A 26927-nucleotide genomic window follows, 5' to 3' on the forward strand; every position below is an offset into this window, starting at 1 on the left:
TTTGCCACCAACTTACAGTATGACCTTGAGCAAATTAATTAAGCTGCTGGTGCCTCCATTGGGCCATAATTCTGTTTGCGCTGAAGAAATCCTTAGAGTTTATAGGAAAGAGTTTGTGAAAATAAGCATAAATTGAAGTAGGAAAAAATACGTGTGGGTTCACTATATTCTCTTGAGAGTAAAGTATTTCTTCATCACTTTTAATGATGGTGTCTTTGAATTTCCTTAAATAGACACCGGTGATAAGCTAACTTCACAAATGTAGATGGAAGGGTGTACACAGTTTGATGCTTTCGTTACATTTATTATCCCATCTTTAATTTGCAGTGTATTATGATATCATACAAGTTAATAATAATAAAACAAACTAATTGTCTTTAATTAAAGTGAATTAGATTTTGATTTTAATATATTTGCTGTAGTGAGTACTGATAATGTGGAGGGTCCCAAAGGTTATTAGGGCATGTTTCTGTTAGGCCTGATGGTGTTAGTAATAATCCTCTTCCTCATAGTTCTAGACATGAACAAATATGTCACTTCATCAGTTTCTGTTACTCGCACTTATGCCCCTCCACAGGGGTTGCAGATTCCACAAGTTATCAGCTAATGGCGTTATACATTAAAAATTGAAGCTTTCCTCACTCTGAGGCCTTGCAAGGCTTTGTTCTTAAGCCCCAGACACTTTGGAGTGCAGCTGCAAACTATAGGCAGAAGATTAAATTAATTTGTAACTCTTTTTTTTTTTGGTCCTGCATTACTAAATCCTCCACATTTAATTGAAACCCTACTTCAAGACGCTTTGTGTTTCTGTGTTCTTTGTTGTCAGTTTAACCTCCAAAGCACTTTAACACTGGTAAATTGCTGTTATATCCTTTGGATTGTTTTTAAACCATTCAGTAAGAGAACAGTGAAATTGATACATGGGGAAAAAAGTAAAATCCTAGAGTAGATTTTGAGGTATTTAATATTTATTATGGTTCTTCACCAGCATAGTTTCAGATGATTTAAACTCTTTCTCTAGGACTGTGTAAATTGGTCTTGGGATGAAATCTCACCTAGGGAATTTTATGTAATCCAGTAGTTAAGTCTGATTTTTAAAAGTTTCCCTGTGTCTGAGTGTTCCAAAGTGGCTGCTGCATTTCTATAAAACGAAGATTTAACTGCAGCGCACAATCTAAATGCAAAATCCTTAGATGGAAATTTAATTGTGTAAAATGTACACAAGGTAATTAAGAACAAATTTTAGAACATTTCAGACTGTAAAATTGTCCTTCAGCTAGATCACTGGCTATATTGAAAATGCTTATTTTCAATTTGTAGTTATGCCGAGAAACATAGAATATGTCTAAATTAAGAATAAAAAAATCCAGTGCTCTTCAGTAGAACTGTAAATTTAAAACTACTCCCACAACATAGTTGATATTCTGAGTAGGAGACTTGATTACTAAAAACATGTCTTGAATTTGTGTCCTGCACTTGTTTTCTGGCTACAATGTTTGTTTTCTCTTTATCATTTATGATTCTATGACAATAATTATTTTTATTATCAACAAAAGCCATTCTGTTCTTTGTCAAAAAATGACTTCTTTTTGTTAAGATACAAAGGTTTTTATCGTATTATATATTTGGCAATTGTTATGATCTCTCTTTCACACACAGGCACACATACAAATATATTCGTTATTTAAATTATAAAATCCAACATATTCAAATGCTGCTAACTGAAGAGCATTTTATAGATTGTGGTTGGCCAAGTCAAAGGTCAATAAGATGACACTAAGGAACGTCCTATTTTTAGAGTGAGATGTTAGTTGTTTACTGCTATTTAAGTGTATCCCCAACTGGTAAACACTTCAGACCATTCTTTTTCAGCCTTTTACATAATAAACGTCCCACAACAGAGTCTTCAGCAGTTTGCTAAATCTTAAGTATTTGGAATTAAAGTGTACTTTTTAATTTAACATTAAATAGAATCCCTTATCTCTACCTCCACCCCCTGGCCCCAAATAAATAAAGCTTTTCCAAATCTTTTACAATGTGAGCTGCTCCCCTCCTGGGAATGAAAAGGATATGAGACCCATGTGATGAATTGCTGGCACTTATATGTGTCTACATTTTTCAGTACACTTTTTTAAAAAAAAAAGCTAGACTTAACCTGCCTATATTACATGCTTCTTTTGTAAAGATGATAAAGAGAGCAAAGATTTCTATTGGCTTAGTCCTAATCTATTTGCTTTGTTGTGATTCTTTTTTTTCTTTCCTTTAACTGTTAACCTATTTATAAATCTAAATCTACATACAAAGGTCATTGGTTGGCTGAACTTAAACCATTTTACTCAGTAAATTTAATTAAGAAAATACAGTGCAACTCATAAGCAAATGAGTTTTTTCCTAGTTTTAAACCAAACCACCCTCTTGAGTGCTGATTGCCTTGCCTGACCCCTGGTGATACAGAAACAGGCAAAATTAAAAAGGACATTAAAGCTTCATTAAATCTGAAACACATTTAGTACAGTGACATATCTGCAGGCCATTTCAGAGAAGATTACATACTCTCTTTTGTAAGTTTCCTAATTTATAATACCTTGACAATAAAAACTGGGGAAATGCAAGTAGATTAATAGACCAGTAGGGGTAAAAGATACAGAATGGCCCCAGGTCTGCCTGTGTGTGAAATATTCACTTGGAGCATATGTGCTCCTTCTTCCCCATAAGGGTCCCATGTTTATTTTGACTTTTGACAGCCTCATGGAGAACTCGTTCTTTTTTATTTATTTATTTATTTATTTATTTTTTGAGTTAGGGTCTCACTCTTGCCCAGTCTGGAATGCAATGGCATGGTCAAGGCTCACTGCAGTCTCTACCTCCCCGGGCTCAGGTGATCCTCCCACACTAGCCTCCCAAGTAGCTGGGACTACAGACACGTGCCACCACACGCCTCTCATTTTTGTAGAGAACTCGTTCTTCATGCAGCCATATCTACTAAGAAACCATTTTCTTTTTTACCTCCTCCCAGTAGAACTTGATAAAGAGAGTTCTAGAGCCTGGCTATATGTTTCCTTCTACTTTTCTATAAGACAAATAGTGTGGAACATAAACACTGTAGTTGCATTAGACCTAGAGGGATAGAGGCATACATAGAAGGCAGCGGTCCTCTCCTGGGGCCTTAAAATGACTGCTTTCAGTGCCAGCCTAATAGTGCACTTGCCAGTTTTCACTGGCATAGATTCCCAAGTCTTTCAACAGCCCAGTGGTGACACTCTGTAAGAGAGGAAGTGATTGTCATCATGCTGCAATTGCAGCGGTACCTACTAGTTAAGATCAAAGAACCATTCTCTGTCTTCTAACTCTAAAGAGGTCAGACCTGCAAGATGTCTTACAAGCAGTCCTCCCAGGAACATAGTTAAAAGGTAGGACTGAGGTTCCACAAGATGTCAGGAAATAACACTGAAAGCAAAGCCAGACCCATGAATGATGAGTTCACCAGTTCAAACACTGGCACCTGTTCCCAAGCAAACTGGTACAGAGAGGCTCCCAGCTGACCAAACTGCACTAAATTTTCTCTCTGTTGTCTTGCATGGCATTGTCTTACAGAGCAAACAAATAACATCATCCATCCTTTTTTACCTTGTACAGTCATGACAGAGAGGGCAAAGTAGATGAATGCACATTCCCAAGTTGGCTGGACCCTGGCCTCTCTGTAGAACCATGACCACTTGCAACCGGAAGCTTTGTGTTGAATCGGGAAGAATTCACATTTTTTGCTGTATCTCACTCCGTTTTAAGCCATCCATTTACCATTGCTTAATTCTTTAAATTGCAAGAACCAATGGTCAGTGTTGGCACCTGCCAGCTAGTTTAGATCTTGACTATATGTGTGGTGGGCAAGTTTCCTCTGTCTTTAAGCCATGTGAACAGAATTCTTCCATGGTCCCTAATGACATGCTGAGCATATACCCAAGTGAATGGCACAATGCCTGTGGAAAGTCTTGAGCTAGAATGTTCTAAGTGCTTTGTAGTAGTTATTAAGCTATTAGCTTTTTTAGGTGTGAGACTCTCCTCTTGCTGGTTTTCTAACTCCAAATGGAAGTATATGCAAAAGTCATAATCCACAGATCACTGTGATACCTGTTAAGTCACTGCAGACTGTTGCAAATGCCTAGTTCACCCACCACAGTAGACCATAGTAATTCCTCCTGAATCAGTGTGCACACTCTGATTGGCCAGAAACAAACTATTTTCAAAATGTAGGGCAAACCCACGAACCTGTATTGCAAGGAGGTGGGGTGGGGACAGAGGATGGGAGAACTGAGTCTCTCCCCTTTCCCTCCCCGTACATAGACAACAAACATAATCACACAAAACTTCGAAAGGGAGTTTGGCAAACATCTACACTCTCTTTCTTTCACCCCATCTTGTGATGTTTTTATTATGTACAGTGGAAGAGATTAATGATATCCATCAAATGAAATGATGATAGTATACCTATATCTTGAAAATCCATACACATATCAGTGTATATTTTGTGTACAAGATATGAGTACAAGGTAATGAAACTAGGTATTCTAAGACATACGTATATACACATACACACAAGCACATGTGCAAATGAGTGTGGGCCTTTTCAAAGTAGTCACCGTACAAGGTCATAATGTTTATTCCTGTTACATGGCTATTGTTCGTATTGGTTTTAGAACTTTGATAACTTCAGCATATTCATGTCTAAGCAACAAAATATTTAGTTTTTGTACGTGGCTTTGGGTTTTGGTAATATCCATAGGCTATTCAAACCTTAGTCTACAAATAATTTACATGATGAACAAGCTGAGGGGTATAATTTTAAATCCAAGATAAGGTGCATACTAATAAAATGAAATAGGTATTCTGTTAATTGAAATAATTCCAAAACAATTACAAAAGGAGAATTCAGAAATGTTGGAGCAGTGTCAGTGTCTTTGAAATAAGCGCAGAACTTCTCAAGATCTAGAAAGGCAGTTTCATATGCAGGAAGGAACACTGGATTAAGTTGCAAACCTTAGGGTCAGTTCCTAGGCTTCCACTTATTAACTGTTTGGGAGCTACTTCAGTGGGACTCTGGGTTTTAATCTTTGAAGTGGGTTGATGCTCTCTTAGATCCATTAGCGTTAAAGTCCCTGATGTTGTGATTCTGCTTTGAAAGTAGTTACAAATACATGTAAATGATGTCAGGACTGAGGATTGGCCACATTATAAAATCGCAAAGTTTTGCCACTATTTTCTTTAAATACGTTTTTGTATGTTTGTTAAATTTTATCTTTTTGGCCAGGTGCAATGGCTTAGCCCTGTAATCCCAGCACTTTGGGAGGCCAAGCCAGGCAGATCACTTGAGGTCAGGAGCTCAAGACCAGCCTGGCTAACATGGTGAAACCCCATCTCTACTAAAAATACAAAAGTTAGCTGGGCATGATGGTGTGCGCCTGTAATCCCAGCTACCTTGGGAGGCTGAGACAGGAGAATCACTTGAACCCAGGAGGCGGAGGTTGCAGTGAGCCGAGATCACGCCACTGCACTCCAGTCTGGGTGACAGAGCAAGACTCTGGCTCAAAAAACAGCTTATATCTTTTTGCTTTATATCAAGCCTATTCCTGGTTGGATCATTTTGTTTTTACAGGTGAGGATTCAAGGATCAAAATTAAGTGACTGGCTCAGAAACAGAGCAGTTTACAAATCAAGCTAGATTGGAAGCTTTCAGACTTAGACCTACAGTTCTGACTTCACAACCTTGAAATGGCCATTTTTCCCACTAGTGGGTAGAAAATGGATGAAAAAACTTTAAAAAATGGATGAAAATAATGGCGCAGTTTTCAATTTCATAATAATGTCCATTCCCTGCTTCCTACAACCCTCCATTTATACTTGTAACTGAAAATTTTGTGGGTTAGTAACAATTAGATATTCCCATTTTACAAGACTAAAAGCAAAGAGTTTTTACATCTCTGTCTAGAAGAAACTGTCGCACACATGTAAATGTGAATAATGCCCATACAGCTGAGAATATTACTAAGGGAAACCACATAAGGATAATGTTTTGTTATTAAAATTAAAATATTTTATCAGGGATGCAACATCGTCCATTGAAAATGTCCATTCTAAATACAGCTCTTTATGTAATTACAGCAATAATTTAGTTTGTACATTCAAGGTTGTGAACTTTTTTATATTTGCTGGATGCAGTTCTGAAATTTAGTACTTGTCTGTCTTAAGGAGATCTGCCCTGCATGCAAATCTATAACTAGACAAATATTATTTCCTTTCCCAGCTTGCTCTTGGGAGGTTTCCATATCCTCAGGTAAGATTGTTCATTACTGCTGTTTGCCACTGTGACATTCATTCCTATGTATGAAGGTGCAGGGAGCAATTGTGAACATTTGAGCCACATACAAATAAATCTGTCCTGTTAAATTGAAAAGTGATATCTTAAAGGAGTCATTTAGAAATCTCTATTGATTTTTGATTTTTTTAAACTCCTGATTTTTTTCTTCTTGTTAAAGGTTGGGAGTGATCATTGTGCTTTTCCTTTGTGTGACATTCGGGATTGTTTTTTTTCCTGGTCCAATACCATGTACTCATTTTGAGGATGGAGGAGAGAGCCAGCCTTTTCTTGATACACTTTTTAAGCTCTTAAATTCACTTAAAATTTTTTGAGTTAAAAGATTAAGACAAAGGGTGAAAGCATCTAATCTAGGTCATTATTTTTGCTAGGCAAATATATAGGCCCCCAGTTTTATGAGTGTAATTTTGAACATATTATTTAAAAATATTTCGCTCCCTCCTGTCTACATTTGTAAGAAAACAAAACAGTCCATTATAGTAGCATTGCTGACTCTAATCTTTATTAAAATTTCTTTAAGATTTTTATTATAGAAGGGTACTAGCACTAAAATAGAAAGCTATTTTGTGGTTTGAAAATGATTCCCCAGTGTGTGGGGGAAATAAGTGAAATGTCTAGAGGGATGAAAAATGAATGGTTTGACTGTTTTCCTCTGGTTGATGTTCACTGTTTTTCTGGCATCTTGGTCTGTACAGGCCAAAGTGCCTAGAGGCATGTCTGATTTAAAGGTGGTGTTGGTCTCTGCTCTTTAAGCATCTATTAACTTGCTATTATTATGCAAATAAGTGTTGTATTACACATACTAATTTATGCATGGTTAGATTATGCAGATGCATCACAAACATGGTTATTGAATAATAAGATGGGGCTCATTCTCTCTACCATCTTTATAAGCAGTTTTAAGCAAATTCTCCTGGTACCAATGTGGACATTTAAAGACCCTTTACTCAATGAAATGTCTCTTTCGTATTCTTTTGCTTTCATAGTTAAAGCCATCAGATAAGTGGAAGAGAAATTGTCCAAGTTGTTAGGTTCAAGAGTGTTAGTCTCACTTTTCCGTAGACTTTTTTGTTTAAATGTAATCTTTTCCTTATGGAGAAAATCTAAAATGCAGTTGCTTGGCATGAATGCTGGCATTTAGTGAGATTTTAGTGTATATAGCCTTGCTGCTTAGCTCTAGGTAACCCATCAAATTAAAATTACATTTTCAGGATTTATAGCTCATTAGAATATTTATCTTGGTAAGCTTCTTATTCTGTCAGTAATTTCTAAACAATTCAGTTTGGCCAATTTGTGAAATCCCCTAAAATTTTGAAAGTGAACTCACAAGCCCTATGCAATATATTTCTCAAACAAATCTTAGTAGGAAAACTTATAAGCCATCCAGTAAAAATTCCAAAGGTTGAGAATGTAGCAATATTCTTGAGATTCCTAATGTCTAGAGTAGTTAATCAGTGAGATTTGATGGGTGATGAGTCTAAGAAATGGATTTTGCCATGGCCGGGTGCAGTGGCTTACGCCTGTAATCCCAGCACTTTGGGAGGCCGAGGCGGGCGGATCACGAGGTCAGGAGATTGAGACCATCCTGGCTAACATGGTGAAACCCTGTCTCTACTAAAAATACAAAAAAAAAAAAAGTAGCCGGGCGTGGTGGCGGGCACCTGTAGTCCCTGCTGAGGCGGGAGAATGGCTTGAACCCGGGAGGTGGAGCTTGCAGTGAGCCGAGATCACACCACTGCACTCCAGCCTGGGCAACAGAGCAAGACTCCGTCTCAAAAACAAAAAAAAGAAATGGATTACTGCCACATTTGACAAGTGAAGCACATGAAAGCTGTGGTCGAATTTGAGAAGAGGCTATTTACCTTTGCAGTATGGTTTTCCTGAATGTCTAAATATGTCTTTACTTGATCAGTCAAGTGGAAGTTGGAAAATTCTAATACTATGTTGAACTCCCTAGTTAGCAACAACCTTTATGCCAGAGTTGGGGCGGGAAACAACTGTATTCCTTGAATCATGATAGAATGTTGTCACCAAATTGTTACTTCTATCTGAAATAATAGAAGCAGCTTTGATGCCACTAGGCCTATTTCCTAAGTTTTGCAACAGAAGTTTGGGTGCGTTGTTGCTAGAACCACTAATGACTTTTGGTGGAGTTGGCATTTATTTTACAGGCTTTGTACTATAAGCTGAAGATTGGGAAAGGATACTTTATAAATGCCTTTCCTACCCCTCCCTTATGCCCTCAAAAAAAGCACATGAAGAAAAATGTGTATTTTTATAGTGTCACTGAGGCTGAGTTATGGAATAACACCTTCTCTTTGGCCCACGTTATGTCATTTGAACTCCTACCACTCTGTGAAATAGCCTCCCCTCATAAATTGGACAAACAGAATGACTGATTTGCTCACTGTTAAAACTGTGACTGGTTTGGTTTCTTTGAATCCCAAGTGGAGTAGGCAGGAGTGAATCATAGACTCTTAGAGTTGGAAGGGATCGTAGACATCATCAAATCAAACTTCTCTACAATGTCTCTGAAAAGCAAACATCCACACTGCTTGAACACTTCCAGTGACAAGAAACTCACTATCTTACAAAGCATCCACAGGGTCAAAGCAATGTTCTATTTGTCAAGCTGAGAACTATCTCATCCTAAGTGTCACTCACTAGTCTGATCCTAGAACACGAGAGCCTTTCATATATCCTTGAGATCACATTGGTTTGATTGTTCCTAGGACTAGGGACAGTGCCAGGGAATTGCTGCTGTGAACCCAAAGTCTAATCAGGGCACCAGACCTGAGTTGTCTTCACTAGTGGCAAATTGAGAGGAGTGGCCTATTGGAAGGAGCCCTGGACCATGAGCCAGAATATTAGAATTAGAATTATGTGCTACCACAGTCTCACTGCAGGTCTTAATTGTTGCTTTGTAACTCTGAGGTGTCAGTTTCCTCATCTCTAAAATGAGGATTCTAATGCCTACCTCTCCTATCTGATTAAAGGAGGTATGCTGATCAAATGAGACTATGGATATGAAACCACTCTGAAAAGTACAACGGGCCACCCATCTGGATCAGATGTTGGGCTGCAGCACAAAACAGAATTTCCCAACTATCAATCATAGGTTGTAAAAGGATGTTCTTAGCAACATGCCAGCCACAATTGGAGCAGAGTATAAAACGAGCAGAGGGTAAAGTGGGGAGGAGGGGCCGGCTTCAAGACTTGTCTTTCCCCCAGCTCAGTGTCAGTGCTGCTGACAGCATCATTAGCAGCCCCTCTTCCTGCTGGTGACACAGTGTGTACCCAGTGAGGACGGAGAGAGGGAGGAGTGTTGGGAAGATACTAGGGACAGTCAGTGCCCTGAGAGCAACATAAAGGTTAAAGGGCTGGGTTTTTGTTGAGATAGCCATTCTGTATGAGTTTCATTGTTTTGTGGGTTGGGTCTTTGTTATTTGAAAGCACTGTTTTAGTTTCCTTTAGGCCTTTGGGTTGCATAACTTCCTTGGCATGCAGTTTAGGGTTCTAAAGAAAAAAAAACATGAGGAGCACAGTCTTATTACTACTGCCTATAACAGGAAAAACAATGGTGTCTTGGCTTCACCTGGCACCTTTCCCACATAGTGAAATTTTTCCACATAGGGAATTTCCCACATAGGGAAATTTTTCATTTAAAAATGAAAAATTGCATTTTTAAATATCTTGCGAATAGTTTCTCAATTTCTGGAACAATTTAGCTTTAATAGTAATCTGGAAAGATGTGAAGGTCTAGACAAGGACTGGAGCTGCCTATAGTTAATCATGTAGATCCAAATTCAGTTGACTTAAAAAACATAATGGTGGGCAATGGTTTGTTTAATGACACCATAATTTAGGAGAAATGAAAAGGATTGCCTGCTAAAAATTGTCATCCTTCATTCAAACTTTACAACAGTGCCCTGCATTAGGATGATAGCAAATCCATTAAGGAGACTTCTCAGGGGATGCATCAGCTCTGTCATTGGGAAATTTGGCAAGCAAGATGCCACAGGAAAAGTGAAGATAATACAGACACAAATGTATTTAAAGTACTTTTGCATGTATAAAAATACTGTTCTTCTTTTGGCTGCAATTCCTGATCTTGGTTAATAAATTACATCAAAATGACCTGAAGTTAAAAAAAGGGAAAAAATCTGAGCAAATAGTGCCCCTGGTATTGTAAAGCTTTGAATGTTTTCACACCCCATTAATTTATTACTTCTCTTTCTTCATCTTTAAATTTCATCTTTTTTTTTCAAAAATTCCGACTCCCTGCTGCTGCAGTGATTTTCATCTTGTTGTTAATTTTCCCTGCTCCATATGGAGCTCCAGACATTTCACCTGGAGGCTGTACTAGATTTTGCTGTAGTGATCGTACTTCCGGAGGCCAAAACTGTCATTTAGGGTTCCTGGTGCATCTGTCTGCGCCAGGCTTTTCACTGGCATGGGAGAGTGTGAATAACAAATTGGATGCACCTGAGATTCGGATGATTAGTGTGTTTTGTGAATCTCCACGACTTGTAAGCAGATAGCTCTGCGGGGAGGGGAGGCTTAACAGCAACTGTGGGTGAATCTGTACTCACACCTTACATTTGGGGCTTTGCAAGGGAAGTGCAAACATCCTAGGCAGTCTGAGTGCAGAGAGAGTAACAAATATTTCATCCTGCCTTGTCATTGATTAGAAAAGAGCCTTTAATTTCATTTCACCCCATGTTGTGATTAATTTGCATTCTTTGTCAGAAGTTAATGGAGTTTTTTATGGTTCACTCTGAAATCCTTGAAGACATCAGACTTGATCTGATGTTTATACAACCGCCAGCGGAATTTTTTCATTTGATTGATGGCAAGCTTGATGTTATTCCAAACGGCTTTTTAAGCTGTTTTTAAGAATTATTTGAATAAAATGCAAGCAAGATATTCTTGTAATGATCAAGTTTATCTGTTAAAAATCTGTTTCAAATAAGATGATAAGTAGTAAAAAAGGATCAAAAAGATAAGAGAAATAGTGAATAGTGATGTTATTTGTTAAAAACACATAAGAATGGCATTCAAATAAATTATTGCAGTATATGGAGAATATCACTTTTATTGGGAAAAAAAAATACCATCATCTGGCCAAATAGAATAATTTGGACTAGGGTAAAAGGAAGGTCTGAATCTTTGGGATCAGAAACTTTTACTACCAATTGGCTAATTCTCATTTATTCTGCCAGCTTTTGCCACCAGTGTACAAAATAGAGATCTACTTTTCTTAACTCAAGGAGACAGGGCTGTCAGGCCTGTTAGCTGAACAAAATGATGACATATTGCTTGTCTCAAAGAGGCATTCTTAAATCCCAATACAAGTTAAACATAGGTAGATAATAAGTGAAAGATATGCATTCTTAATGATATAATGACTGGCACCTTCCATAGATAGTTCAGAAATGAAAATATCCTGTTGTTAAAACCAAGATACTTCTGTCATTCTTGGGTAAGAGAAATGTGTGTTCAACCCCTATACACTACATATCAAAGTATGAGAGGAGCTGTAGGTGGCATTTGCTTCAGAACCTCCTGCTATTAACCAAGGAAATATGTTTTGCAAATGCTTTTTGATTACCAATAACATTTGTTTGATTTGGGAGCTTTGCCTTGCTTCAGCAGATTCTTGCTGTGCTGTGACTGCTGCTAGTGAGACTTACTCATAGGTCAAAAAGCTACTTATCTGAGCACTTTCATTTAAAACCGATTAATTTATTTGCTGCATCTGAAAGTTTGCTAAATAATTGGGTAGTTTTAATTGAAATTACTGCTTTCTGATCCTTGTATTAACATGATCTAAGGTCCTTTTTATTATATGCAATCCATATTATTGACCAGATTTGCCCTGTTTTCATTTAAATGTAAGCAGCTTGTCAAGGAAAAAATATTTTGTTTAACTTGGCTTGGAAACGTGCTATTTTAATGTGTTTTGTTTTTTTCAATTGACAGACTGTCTTTTAAACATTCATTTATTTTGTAGTAATAAATTGTGCTCTGGATAGAGTATGTGTTTCAGAATAGAGTAGAAAGCATATGTTCTTAAAACTATTTAAAAACATTGAACACTTTTCAAATGCTAGTGTTGAAGTACTAGAGTTTTTACACTTAATTTTATTTGTGTTTTAAAAGCCTTTGACTAGTATATTGTTACTAATTCTAATGTTGATTGTTTACTGATGTCTTACATTCTATGTTAAATTCAGACCACAGATATCATTATCTTATTTATGTTTACTGATCACGCCTGGAATTGCAAAATACTAAAAAGTTTGCACTCTTTGAAAAGAGGTATTAGAATCTATCCTTTGTTGCATAAACTTTTTGAAGTTTGGAACATCAAGGATTTAAGTAAATTTTAAAATATACAGTTTTTTGTATGTGAGGTCTTTAATCAAGGAAAAAATAGCAATGAGTAATCACCCCAAACTTCAAGTACTCACCTTTAATTTGCAAGAGTTTAAAGGGGCAATATGCATGCAATTTTTTTTCTAAACAAATGTCTAGCCTATATGTTTTAATTCATTTTACTTTTGTCCTCACTATTTAGGATATAGACATTTAAAATATCCTGATATTTCAAGCATAAAATCAGATTTATATTCCGTAAAATGCAGAGACGAAATTTAAGTGACATGAAGATGTTCACTTATACACATTTGTTTCTTCCTAGGAATTTTTAAATTGCCAGTGTCAAATTCTTCTCCATATCTATTGTGTACTTATCAAGAAGTCTCATTATTTTATTTGCTTAGCCTATGCCAGAAACAGGAGGTGGGTTCCTAGTATGTCCTTAAAATAGAGCAGAAATGTAAGAGACATCATCCCCAATGTGCGGGTAGCTTAGAAATGTGAAATTCTTCATTAAAGATAAATTATTTGTTAATACTTCAATTGAGATATCTGTATTGGCCAGTTAGGTTCGTGATTCCTGTGTTGTTTGAAAGCACTAACCTCATGTTGGTTTGATTCTGTAGTACCTTCTACACTATTGTATGACATACATCTCAATTCAACATTATTTGTCACTGAGCACCTACTCTGTGCCTGACTAAGCACTAGGAGCACAAAAATGAAACAGATGTGGTCTCTGCTCTCAAAAGAGTCCAGTCCAGTTGGAAGAAAAACATAAAACCAATGGCAGTTGACATAAAAGGAATCCTCCAGGAGATGGGATGCTCTGACCTCAAGAGGAAAAGGGAGTGGTCAGCTCACTTCAGGAAACCAAGAAGGTTTCACAGAGTAGATAGCTGACGCTTGAGCCGAGGCTCTGAGGCAAGAAGGATGGGACCATGATTCCTTTGTAATTTTTAAATAATCAGTTTAGCCCAGAAATAGAATAGAAGGTTAAAGTAATGAACTTGGACACCAAGTCATAATAATAAAATTGGTGTCCAGTCTGGCCTTCACGTGGCAGCTTTGCTATTATCTCTCCCTCCTAGGCTCTGTGGTCCAGGAGGCCTTCTACTTCTCTCCCTTTGCAAGAAGCATGGGAAAGGATGTGCTAGGTACTCAAGTCCAAAGGAGGTTCATCTGGTAAAAGATAAAGGTCTAAAACAGCATATTATATTTGGTGTTGTTCCAGTACTTTAACAGTACTACCGTTGTTACTTTCATTTCCCTAACAGTTTAGCAATTCTCCTAGGTAACTTTTAAAGTCACCATGGGAAGGAAGTAAGAAAAGGGAGGGGAGCATGGTAGAGGAGGGAGGTAATGTGTCAGGATGGAGATGGCAAGTGTAGCAGGGACCAGATAAAGAAATTGGGTTTGAGAATTTTGTGAATCCCCTTGACATGACTGGGGCTGATCTGAGGTTGGAAGTCATTGCATTTTAAGGTCTCTGCCCTTGAGGACAGTTGGCACATGCCCCTGAGGGGTTCCCTGCCACCCTTTATGAATTTGGCTTGGTATATCACAGGGCATTTTCTAGACTGCTGGGGAGGAATTGTCATGATCAAATGGACTAATGCCTAAGAGAGCACTTTGAAAAATATAAGGTGGTAAACAAGAGCTAGGTAATATTAGTATTATTTATATTTCCAGAAAGTTCTTCAGGGATTTACCTATGTAACTCTGAAAATATATGACCATGTCTCACACCAGGTAGGACTAAAATGAATTATTTTTCTGATCCCACAAGAGCCTTCCTTTACAGTCTTTCTTTTTTGAGTTATAGTTTATCATTCACAATCACCATATAATATATAGAATTATATACAGAATCTCGTCATTTTTAGTTCAGTTACTGGGGACTATGATTCCCTTACAATTTTTAAATAATCAATTTAGCCCCCAGAAATAGAATTGAAAGTTAATGAACTTGGTGTTCAGTCTGGCTTTCATGTGGCAGCTTTGCTATTATCTCTCCCTGTTAAGCTCTGCGGTCCACTAGGCCTTCCACTTCTCTCCCTTTGCTTTTATTGATGCAGTCTGCTACTTTATGGAATCATAGGATTTCAGCATGTGAAGAGATCTTACAATGATCTAGTCCAACTCTTAGATTACAGATGAGGAAATAGGAGTCCACAGCCATTAAATGACTCACTTATGATTACCAGGTATTCAGCAACAGGGCCAGACTGTCTCCCACTCACAGTGCAGTGGTCTTTTTTCTCTAGAGGGATGGTGGGGGAGAAAGTGAGATAAGGCATCCAGAGATTGTGAGTCTAAATGGCCGTCCTTATTTTACACACATATCCACTCAAGTACTGCCTCCAACTGGTGTGTCTGCAGAGATGAAAATTACTGTCCCAGAATGCTCTGTGCCTGCCAGGTAATTGCTGACTGGCTATGGATCCCTGGGGGGAGAATGGTCCTCAACAGCAGTAGTAGCAGCAGCAACAGACAAAGACATCAACTTTTATTATACTCCAGTGTTTTACTTATCACCATTCAGTATGGAAAACTTGGGTAGATTTGGGCATAGGGGCTCATTGGCTTCCAAGTTAAAAAGGGGACAGACCTGGCCGAGCTTTGTTTGAGCATAGATTACTTTTTAGATGTTTAACAGTTATGGATTAATGCGTGGGAGGTTTGGGAATTCTTCCTCAACTAAAATGTTAATGATGCTAAGAACCCAACCCTCTTCAGTGCCAATAAAACAGATGAGCTAAGTTCATTGAAAAATCAATGAGTTGCCTAAAAGGAGCAAAGAGCTGATTCGATTTAGGGCTGGAGATTGCCAGGACACACCAGGTGGAAAGAGGGTCCCAGAGACCACTAGGAGCTAGGAAAGGAGGCAGTTGTCTGTTTATGCACAGAGCCAAGGTGTCATCTCCAAGGAATTTTGGGAAACCAAGGCAGCCAATTGGAACCAAGTGTGGACTGTTAGGCTGCACACATCAATGTCTGCAGATGGTGACCACCACGAGGAGAAGGAAAGAACAGCTTGGGGAATAGAATAGTCTTTTTTTTTTTTGAGACAGAGTCTCACTCTGTCACCTAGACTGGAGTGGAGTGGCATGATCTTGGTTCACTGCAACCTCCACCTCCCAGGTTCAAGTGATTCTCCTGCCTCAGCCTCCCGAGTAGCTGGGATTATAGGAGTGCATCACCATACCCGGCTAATTTTTGTATTTTTAATAGAGATGAGATTTCTCCATGTTGGCCAGGCTGGTCTCGAACTCCTGACCTCAGGTGACCTGCCTGCCTCAGCCTCCCAGAGTACTGGGATTACAGGCGTGAGCCACCGCACTCGGCCTAGAATAGTCTTATGAGAGAAGAAGCTATTGGCCTACAGGTTCAGAGGAGGAGAGACCAAAGGGGTAATGAAGCTTGTCTTGTTTTGTTTTCTGTTCAGAAACAAGTTGCAGAGAGCACTCTTCTGGGCATAAGGCATGAGGCAACCTGGACTCCAGGCCTAGTTGGTAAAATCCTTTAAACAAAAGAAAGTTCCTGGCCAAAGGCCTCCTTCCAGGCCCTGCTCTTTGGATAGCCCTATGCCTTCTTGGTAGCCAGGCAGCTGGAAACACTCAGTGATTCAGGGTAGAGGGCATAGGAGGCAGCAAATGACACACCCGACAAGTGACAAATTAAGTCACTGACAATATATGATTTCTACCCAAACATACACACAGAGCTAACCTGAGTTCTGGTCTTGGCTTTTCTTATTAGTTGCTTGACCTTCTTTCTTTTTGGACTTCAGCCTCCTCACCTGGAAAATGATGGAAATGCCCTAGGTTAGTGATTTACAGAATTGTGGGTAGACAGTGTATAGAGGAGATGGGGATCCACCTACACACACATGTACACACAACCACACGAGCAGCTCTGCTTCTATCTGATAATTTTTAAATGCATCTAAGTAATATCTTATTTGAACTAGAGTTATTTCGTAAACAGAGTCTGAAAAATGCTGGACAGGATATTTCTATGGTCTGCTTTCACCTTGGATGAGCAGCTTCCTCCTCCTGTCCACACCTTCAGCCCTCTTGCTCATCACCATCTCTCCCCGATTACTTCCTTGAAGTTTACTGAAACCTGATTGTACCTATATCAAAATATGGGAGGTGTGAAGTAAAACTCTGAATCAAATATCAAACATTGGAGCCAGGTGTGCCAGCTCAAACCTGTAATCCTAGCACTTTGGGAGCCCAAGGCAGGAGAATCACGTGAGCCCAGGAGTTTGAGACCAGCCTGGGCAACACAGGGAGACCCCGTCTCTACAAAAAATTTAAAAACCAGCTAGGTGTGGTGGCATATGCCTATAGTCCCAGCTATTCAGGAGGCTGAGGAGGGAGGATCACTTGTGCCCAGGAGGTCCTGTCTGTAATGAGCCATGATCGTGCCACTGCATTCCAGCCTGGGCAACAGAGTGAGACCCTGTCTCAAAAAAAAAAAAAAAAAAGATAAAGTAAGTCAAACTTTATCCAGTTCATTCTTGATCCATGACTTATTTTGTTTAAATCTATTTTGAATTTAATTTACAGTCAAGCCAGTAAGACACATGTTAATTCACAAGATTGTGTGTCTCTCTCTCTCTCTCTCTAAATATATATATATATACATATTTTTTTTGAGATGGAGTCTCACTCTGTTGCCCAGGCTGGAGTGCAGTGGCGCAATCTCAGCTCACTGCAACCTCCTCCTCCCGGGTTGAAGCAATTCTCCTGCCTCAGCAGCCCTAGTAGCTGGGATTGCAGGCATGTGCCACCACACCTGGCTAATTTTTGTATTTTTAGTAGAGATGGGGTTTCGCCATGTTGGGCAGGCTGATCTCAAACTCCTGACCTCAGGTGATCCACCCACCTCGGCCACCCAAAGTGCTAGGATTACAGGCGTGAGCCACTGCACCTGGCCAATTTTAAGATTCTTTCCCTCCTTATCCCATATGAACCATGTATTGGCTGCAATACAACTGATCTCAAAATCTCAGTAGGCCACATCCAAATATATCATGGTAAAAAAATGTTCAGTGATATGTGGAACCAAAACTAATGCAGCAACCTGTCTTACAATGCCTAGAAACATTACCATGTGGTAGGGAGCTTTAGGGGTTGGAAGGATGGGGGGAAGCTGTCTTAGAAATCTATAGAGCCCTGAGGGAAGAAAGCAAAACTCCAGAGGACTTGTATTTTGTCCAAATACTGAGTGACTTTTAGAGGAGAGTCCAAGCCCTGTGCTTAATTAAATCTTAGCCCTGCTACTAGGTTTCAGGAACCTTTAATAAATCACTCATTTCTGTGGGCCAGCAATTGTATTCTATCCATCTTTTGGGTCCTAGAGTCTAGTATAGCGCCTGGCATAGCATAAGGACTTAATAAACATATATGAAATCAATAAAGTAATTATGTAGCCCAAGTTTACTTTTTACATGTTTGCAATCAGAGGGAACCAAGAACACAAATCCTGAGGCTCTAAATCAATTGTTTTGGCCCCTTTCTTTTCTTCCATGTCCCATCCTCCCACTCTATCCAGCCAGCATGAATACCTGAGCATAACACCTTCTGAGGATATGTGACAACTTGTCTTCACATGGGCACACACCTGTAGTCCCAGCTACTCAGGAGGCGGAGGTGGGAGGATCACTTGAGTCCAGGGAGGTCAAGGCTGCAGTGAGCTATGATTGCACCACTGCACCCCATCTTGAGCAATAGAGTGAGACCCTGTCTCAACAAAAAAAAAAAGTGTCTCCTTTTCAGTCTCAGATTTCTTTTTCAGTATATAAAAAAGATTTATATACTTCTTTCAGTAAGATTTATATACTTCTCGGTCTTCTCTCATTTGAGCCAACTGTGTGATAAGGCTATCAGAAATATGAATGCATGGCCTGGCGTGCTGGCTCATGCCTATAATCCCAGCACTTTGGGAGGCTGAGACAGGCAGATCGCTTGAGGCCAAGGGTTCAAGACCAGCCTGGCCAACATGGCGAAACCCCGTCTCTACTAAAAATACAAAAATTAGCCAGACATGGTGGCATGCATCTGTAATCTCAGGTACTCAGGAGGCTGAGGTAGGAGAATTGCTTGAACCGGGGAGGTGGAGGTTGCAGTGAGCTGAGATCACGCCACTGCCCTCCAGCGTGGGTGACAAAATGAGACTCCGTCTCAAAAAAAAAAAAAAAAAAAAAAGTGAATGCACTTTTAGCCTCCTTGAGTCTCGGCTGTCTGGTGTATCAGGTCCAAAACATAGTGATCTAAGCCCGTCAATCCGAGGTCTGTGTTCAGGTGTGGGTGTCATACTTTATGAGGAACATACACATATGGAAACAAATTCAGAGAAAGGTGACTGTGGTGGTGGAGAATAGGAAATCATGCCTGGGTTCTTCAGGCAGCTTTCACGTCCAGGTAACAGAAAACTCAACTCAAAGGAGCCCTAATCACAAGGGGAAATAACTGGACTGCATGACTGTAAAGCCTAGTCTTGCTTGCTGGTTTTAGCTGGGACTTGACTCAGCAATTTATATTCGGTTCTCTCCTTAGTAGGCTTCTTCCTTCACAGACCGAGAATGGTTATTGGGGTTCCTGGAGCAACCCACTTCCTGTCTGAGAGGGGAACAGCAGGTCTCTTTTCCTCAGAAGCAACCAAAGGCCTTAGGCTGCAGTTTCATTGGACCAGTTCAACTCCCTGTGCCCAGGGGATTTAGATGTTGCTGACTAATTTAGGCCTGAACCACCTACCATACCCTAGAGCTGGGGGTGAAGTCATCTTCCCATGGAACACACGGGCTTCTTGGGGGTGGGGGAGTGTTGTTGGAGTATCCTTAGTAATAAAGGGGAGAAGGATAGAGGGCAACCAAAATACCAACTGATCATAAGGAAGAAAACAGGGATGTTCATTCAAGAAAGACAACATTGTGGAGACATGACTGCTATCTTCAAATATATGAAGAGCTGTCATTAAACTTATATGCCATAGCTCCAGATCGTGGGCACATCTTACAGAAAGACATACTTCTTGGATTCAAAATAAGAAAGAACTTTTTTTTTTTTTTTTTTTTTTTGAGAGGGAGTCTTGCTCTGTCGCCCAGGCTGGAGTGCAGTGGCGCGATCTCAGCTCACTGCAAACAGACTCTGCCTCCCAGGTTCATGCCATTCTCCTGCCTCAGCCTCCCGAGTAGCTGGGACTACAGGTGCCTGCCACCACGCCCGGCTAATTTTTTGTATCTTTAGTAGAGACAGGGTTTTACCGTGTTAGCCAGGATGGTCATGATCTGACCTCGTGATCCGCCCGCCTCAGCCTCCCAAAGTGCTGGGATTGCAGGCGTGAGCCACTGCGCCCGGCCAAGAAACAACTTTGTTAACAGTTTAATCTGCCCAAAAGAGAATCATTGTAATCTCATCATTGGAAGTCTTGTAGCAAAGACAGAATACCTATATGTTTGGAATATTATAAAGTGAATTTCTACATTAGGCAAAGAATTGTACTAGGTGACTTCCAACATCATGTAGAGGATTTAAGCCAAGAGAGGTGCAAACTAAATGAAAGCTCCGGAAAAACCCTCTCAGACATTTTGAAACATTAAAATGTTGCTGTAGCAGATTTATTTCACCATAAAGAGTAGAGTAATCTAAAGGACCGTTCTCAGAAAAAGCAACACCTCCTTCCCCCAGCTGCCCGTTTCCCATGTCTCCACACACAATTAATATTCTTAAACTGGATTCTGAAATAAGGCCACCCTTCTTTTGGGACAAAGAAAGGAGAAAAGTTTGATATGGCAAATGTCTAAAATCTTCAAAACTTAGGTACTTAATGGACTCTGTGGACAGACCTCATACCATCAGGAAAAAGATTTTATAATTCACATTAATCATTTTAAATTACAATTCTAAGCCCTTGCTTTCCTTGCAAAATTCAAGTCTAAACATTAAAATGTGCAATTACCAACAGGAAGATTTACTGTGGCTCTTATACACCTATGTGGTGTGGGACATGAGCTATGTCAATTTTAAATACACAAAGGATAAAACAGTATGAACTGGCAGCCAGGTCTTTTTTTTTTTTCCTGCTCACTGACTGGCAGACCCAGCAAATGAATAATGTTTCGCTGTACCTCAATGCTCCAGCTGTTGTATTTTGTGTGAAAATGCATTGTCCTTGATACTCAGGAAGCAGTGAGGCCAAGTAAACTAATTTATGGCTGTGATGATTTTCTGTCTGGTCCCATCAGAGCTGTGCCCTCCTGTAGGCATCTTAAAGCCTTTCTGTCCCACCTAGCTGCTTGCTAAATTCAGGGATATGTAGTTTTTGCTTTTCAAAACTGGTCACTCCTGAATACAGCACCCCAGCTGGAGTCTGAGATTTGCGCCAGAGAGAAGGTGCCAGTGAATAGATCTTAGAATGCGAGAATCATTGGTTCCTTCTTATAACCTATTGAGTAGCTGCCTGCTAAATCTTCCTGTGACTTTTTTAGGTCCTGTGAAAATATACTAATAGACCCACAGACATGGTAAGAACTTGAGCAAGGACAGAGGCTGATGAACAGGGGAGATAGGATTGCACAAGTGAATTATACATGTTCACCTGAAATTATTGGAAGTAGTATATATTATCCATTTATTTTGTTTCTGAATGCATTTAGTATCTTCACATATCAGTTTGCCAAAAGTCCCATTTGTAGTTAGCCAGAGTAAATTTCGTTCTCTTCCTTTATTTAAAAGTGATTTGTTTGGGAACTCTTTAAGTTAGTGGTACTAGGCAATGTATATAAAGCTTATCATGTAGCAGTGGTTTTGTTTTTCTCATTGAAGGCTTTTTGAGATATGGACACTTTGTTTTTGCAAGTTATAATGGATTGGAGGTTGTATGTCTGTAAGTTTTAATATCCAGCACAGTGCCAGATAAAATTAGATTGATTGCTGGTACCTGCCCTTGGGTAGGAAAAATAAACATGGCTCCTGAATGGGAAGCTCTGGCTTCAAGGAATCTTTGGGCTTCTCTAGCTCATTCCTTCACTTTGTAGATGAGAGCTCTAAGCCCCACTGAAGGGAGGGGGCTTCTGGGGACCATGGGCATCTGACTAGAATCCCAGGGGTCTTTCTTACTCCAAAGTTCATGCATTTTCCTCACAGTGGACAGTCTCCTAACCCAGCCGTCAGGGTCAGGCCAGGCACTATCTATGACTTTGGGCGCTGCTCCCCTCTGAGCCTCAGCTTCCCAAAAGCAAAATGAGTAGATTGAACTAGATCATCTCTGGGGTTCCTTCCTTTCATAAATACTTTAGATCATAATTCTTCATTTAGAATATGAATGTCTCAGTTTCCCATAATCCCTGTTTATATTTAGCCAGGGTTATAGCTTAATGCATCTGATTTGAAAAGAGAGTCCTTGCAAAATAGCCACAGCTCCTAAAATTTGAAGTTTTAAAAAAAAGAATAAAGAGCTCAACATTGAAAGCTAGAATGTGATGCCAGTAGCACAACAAATGAAAATGCTATTCTTTAAAAATTCCAACCATATGATTTAATTTTATATTTCTTCTTTCTATTTAAGAGAAAATAATACAAGCTTGAAAAGCAGTAAATATGTAAAGAGAAAATTTGTCAACTGATATTGGAAGATCTGACCTAGGTCACACATAAATCTTCCAGACAAGAGCTGCAGGGCAAGCCATAATTTCAGAGAGTAAAAGAGAAAATGAAAGCTATAGCTGGTGTCTTCTCTAAGTTACATAGGTAGATTCATTTTAGTTTTCTGATTGTGCCTCTGAATATAATGTAAAAGGGGCTGGTAGCAAGATCTGTTTTACCACTTATGTAAAAAGCTCCTCTACAGAGAGCAAAGCATAAAGTGAGACTTCCAAAATTGCTTTTTATCACCAGAGCCATTGGCTAAATAGTTGAGGCCCCACAAGCAAACTTCTACATTGGCAGTTTCCTTTCTAGCATCATTTTTCACAGTCATAAGTCATGTTATAAGAATTTTCTAATTGCTAACTGGATGGTCCTTGTAAGGAAATATATGATAAATGTTACTATAATACCAAGACCTAACTGGTACTTGTGGCTACCTTCTATGAAGTCATTCTTCCCCATTTAAACACATAAGAGTCTGCCTTACATCAGAATGAGACGTAACTATCCTCTGTTAGTGTGGTTTTAAATCTTGAATCTAACAGCTAATGAAAGAAAAAAAGAATCTATGCCCAGAAAAGGGAAGAAGTTCATCTATCAAAATGCAACTAGTTCTAGAGACTGATTAACAAAGTGTGTGACTGGAACAATTACTGTTCTCTCATTGTCCCAAAGTACTAGTTAGACGTAGAAAACACTCAACACACGCAAAATGTATAAGCAGGAATGAGGGCTTGGACAAGTTAGTTATAAACAGCATTTCATATGTTGTGAGGTGCAGGCAGTACATCAGCCCTAACAATATTATTGCGTTCCTCTGAACTCTGCTCTCACAGCTAAGCATTCGGAAGGCAGACCCAGAATAAAGATAGGCATTCACAAAGCCAACATTTTATATTGAGGACCCTTGGTTCCACTTTTAATGTGCTATAAACTAGGGGCTTCACTTTTTCATGAACTGTGTGCAAAAGCAGAGGCAATGACTGGAGGTTGACTGTTTGGATCTGTTTTATGGTTGCTGTGCCTATACAGTAATGTGATCTTGAAAAAGGTAAACAACAAAGAGTTTAGCAGTGAAAAATATGCCTAATATAAATACAGCCGAGTACATGGCAGTTCAGAATTTTAAAAATATGACTGTGGCATTAAATTTTCTGGTGGAATTAACAGAGGAACAGAATACAGCCTTTATGGCAATATATCTGAGACAGAAAAAGGAGATAATACATCTAACTCTGTGGTCTATGTGGCATTCATTATAAAGAAAAGCACAGTAGCTTTATTTAATTGAGAAAATGAATCAATTACAATGATGTTGCATCATCAAATTCTTGTGAAATAGAAGATGTAAGTCACTGCATTGTGTAACTGTTAAAAAGTAATTGAGTATCTTAAGCATTTTGAATCAATTTCAGGTACTGGCACTGTTACCTTAATACAAAATTTATGAAGATGATTTCATATAATATGTTGCTATCAAAACTGTATAATAAAACCTGATAACGTCTCTCTCTAAAAACCTGGGCAAAACAGTATAGTTATAAGATTATAAAAAAAAAGACTTTGATATTGCTGTTTTTCTCTTTCTTTTAATGAAGAGCAAGCATAAATAGTACAGTTTTAAGTTGACTTAGACTAAGCTTTTAACCTGCAAAATAGGGCAAACTAGAGACTTTAAGACCTCAGTTCATGAGGAAGTTTCCTCCCCTCAGTTAATCTGATTCACACAACTCATGTGTTTCTGGGGACAGTGTTTCATAATCCATTTCTGAATTCATTTCAAAACCTCTCACTTAGAATGTTTGCTGCATATTCTCCTCAGAGAATGTTGTCATCCCCCTGACTCTTGGAAATTCGTGAAACACATTCTCTTTGATGTCAGAAATGGATTTCTGATTCTTTGTTCATTACAAATAACTCCGCTGTTGAAGTAGATATATCTTACTAGGAATGTAGGGGTGGGGGGAGTATCAGTGTGTGCTTGAAAAAAAAATAAAAGCAAACTCCATAGATATCTCATGTCATAGGAGAGGTTATCCAGGCTTTTCAGTATTTTTTTAAAGGTAGTTTGGCTTGTTACTGAAATTCTTAACCACTTCAGGGTGGTGGTTACAGCTCCGCCTTCCCTTGTAATGTAAATCTTTACCAGCAGAATCTTGTCTGGAAATACTCATGGACTGGAGAAACCAGAAGAAGCAGTAATTCAGGACAACATCAAGCAGGGACTATCAACATAGACTAAGCCAGTCAACCTGGGACAGAGGTTTCTGAAAGTAGTGATTGGGGAGGAAGTGATGAAAAGCCAATAAGAGCAATGAGTGGGCGCCGTGTTCATTTGGCAAATATATGGGAAAACACTTTTTAAAACACTCAGGCAGTAGGAAGAAGGGTGTGCTGATCAGCCACATGGATGCGAAAGAAATGCATAAACATAGCTGCAGCTCTTGACAAACTCACAGTCTAGGTGAGAGGAACCAACATGTCAAAATGGATAATTTATCAACAATACCATACCAAGTATAAATGTATACAAATACAGTTGTTTTAAATAACTCTATGATCATAGGCAGGTGTAATACAGATGCTGGAAGGAAAGGAGCTCTGGAGGAGCCCCAGCACCACCACACCCTGGCCCTGAGGCCTCAGGCCCGGACACTGTCCTCTGATAGGCCCAGCTTTCCCATCATAGAATAAAGATGATCATCCCTGCCAAACTCAGGGTGGTTGTACAGATCAAATGAGTTTGTATATGGGAAAGAATTTTTTAAAACACCTTTAAAAACATATAAGGGATTATTACTAGTTTCCCTGTATTTTACCGGCTGGTTGGAGCCCAGTTATCTCAGAAAACAGTTGACCCATCAGTATTTGGTTCCTGAAAAGTTCTCTGTTAGAAAATGTAGTACCTGGAGTTTCATTTTCATTGAGTTTATAATAACTGTAAGCTTTATTTTTCCTGGATGGGGAGGCACTGAAGTGTTTAGTACTTTAATGACTAAGTGGATGTTTTATTAATTTTTATGTCACGTTTTAGTAGCTTTCTAAGAAATGCAGTTTATCAGTGTTAAATGTGTGAGCAGCCTGCCTTCAGAATGTTGATCAGAAATGCGCTCTTACTGGACTCTGCTTTTATTGCCTAAAAATCAGTGTGAAACTTCCATGAATTTGATTTTCCCAGAGAGCATTGCTGCCCTGGAAACAGGCAGAAGGAACTTTGGAAAAGGTGGAGTCGTTACCCCACTCCTAAGTTAGGTGCAAATACTTCAACCACATAATTAAAGTTTTCCTCACAAAATAGGGGATTGTGAGCAGACACTGGCAGGAATCCAAAATTCTAATTTCTGACTATGATTTAATTTCAATTTTAAATAAATCGGTTTTTAATTTAAAAAGAGTGAGCTTCGTAACATTAGCAATGATTGCAACATTAAGCCCAGTGTTCACAATCTAGCAATATAAAACATTATTTATATCTGAATCGTAAACAGCCTTTTGAAATGGATTATGGTTTTTCTCCCTATTCTAATACAACCTGGAGGGTACTAAAAAGTGTTGTGTGAAATTAACATTCTGCTGACTTTCGCCTATAAATGAGAAGCGAGCTATTAACATTTGTGTATTTTCATTATGTAAATTGTGTTAACACATGCCCACAAATTGCCACCAGCAATGCAATAATTTTCTCTCAGTGATCATAATGTGTCCAAGTGAGTCATTTTGATTATGACATGCTAATTACATATTGCCTTTTTTCAGATTCAGAAAAACCAGGGATCTTTAATGGTAAGCTTTATGAGTTCAGAAAAAAATTCACTTTTCTTTTTCCTGATGGCTGCTTCCTTTGCATGCTTGAATGCCTTGTTTTAAACTTAGCAAATTGCATTTTGAAGAAAATGCAAACCTTTAACTGCCTGTATTAGATTAGGTACCATTAGAAATAATAGAACATCCTGAGCATCAATGTTTTTATAAGAGTTTGCTGTTGTTGATTAATCTTGCTATATTTTATTGCATTAATGATTTTTTCTTTCCACTCCACTGTAAAGATATTGCATAGAGGCTAATACTTTTTCCTCTCTTCTTTTCCATTGCAGCCTCTCCAGCTTCTGCAGTGCATTGTTGATGAGGTGAGGCATCGTCTTATGTGCTTTCACTCCTAAAGTCATTCCTAATGGTGTGGAAAGCTTATATTTTGTTTCCTAATGAAGCACAATGCCCAACATCCTTGGAGCAAGTTGTGTTGTATGGCTCTGAGCTGTGTTACGTGAACTGGCCTTGTCCTGAATCCCACTCTTCTGATTCTGGCCAAGAAACCCTGCAAAAACAGACTATCCCGCAGGCTGGTCCTCAGGGGCATCAGATGCCCTAAAGACAAAACACAATAATATTAATTGACCCTCTCCCTGGCCAGATGGGGATGGAGCTGGAAATTAAAATGATATCATTTTTTTCTGCAACAGTTATTTAAAGTCATTCAGTAGGCAGGGGTCAGAGTTGAAGAGCAAGCATAAGCTGGA

At 39.0% G+C, this 26927-nt stretch overlaps 1 protein-coding gene across 6 annotated transcripts in view; it reads left to right on the top strand.

Annotated features, from left to right (window-relative positions):
• The window catches only part of MAP2K5 (mitogen-activated protein kinase kinase 5), a 264622-nt gene that overhangs the window by 179785 nt on the left and 57910 nt on the right, over positions 1-26927 (top strand). For 4 of the 6 annotated variants that reach the window (XM_055362709.2, XM_004056378.5, XM_055362707.2 and 1 more), the window contains 3 exons: positions 6299-6328; positions 26167-26193; positions 26505-26537. In XM_055362709.2, coding sequence (XP_055218684.1) covers positions 6299-6328; positions 26167-26193; positions 26505-26537 — 90 coding nt within the window. The remainder of the gene's footprint in view (positions 1-6298; positions 6329-26166; positions 26194-26504; positions 26538-26927) is intronic. The other 2 variants (XM_004056379.5, XM_019011244.4) reach the window with 2 other exon arrangements.

The sequence above is a fragment of the Gorilla gorilla genome, chromosome 16, assembly GCF_029281585.2.
Source record: "Gorilla gorilla gorilla isolate KB3781 chromosome 16, NHGRI_mGorGor1-v2.1_pri, whole genome shotgun sequence".
NCBI classification, from domain to species: domain Eukaryota; kingdom Metazoa; phylum Chordata; class Mammalia; order Primates; family Hominidae; genus Gorilla; species Gorilla gorilla.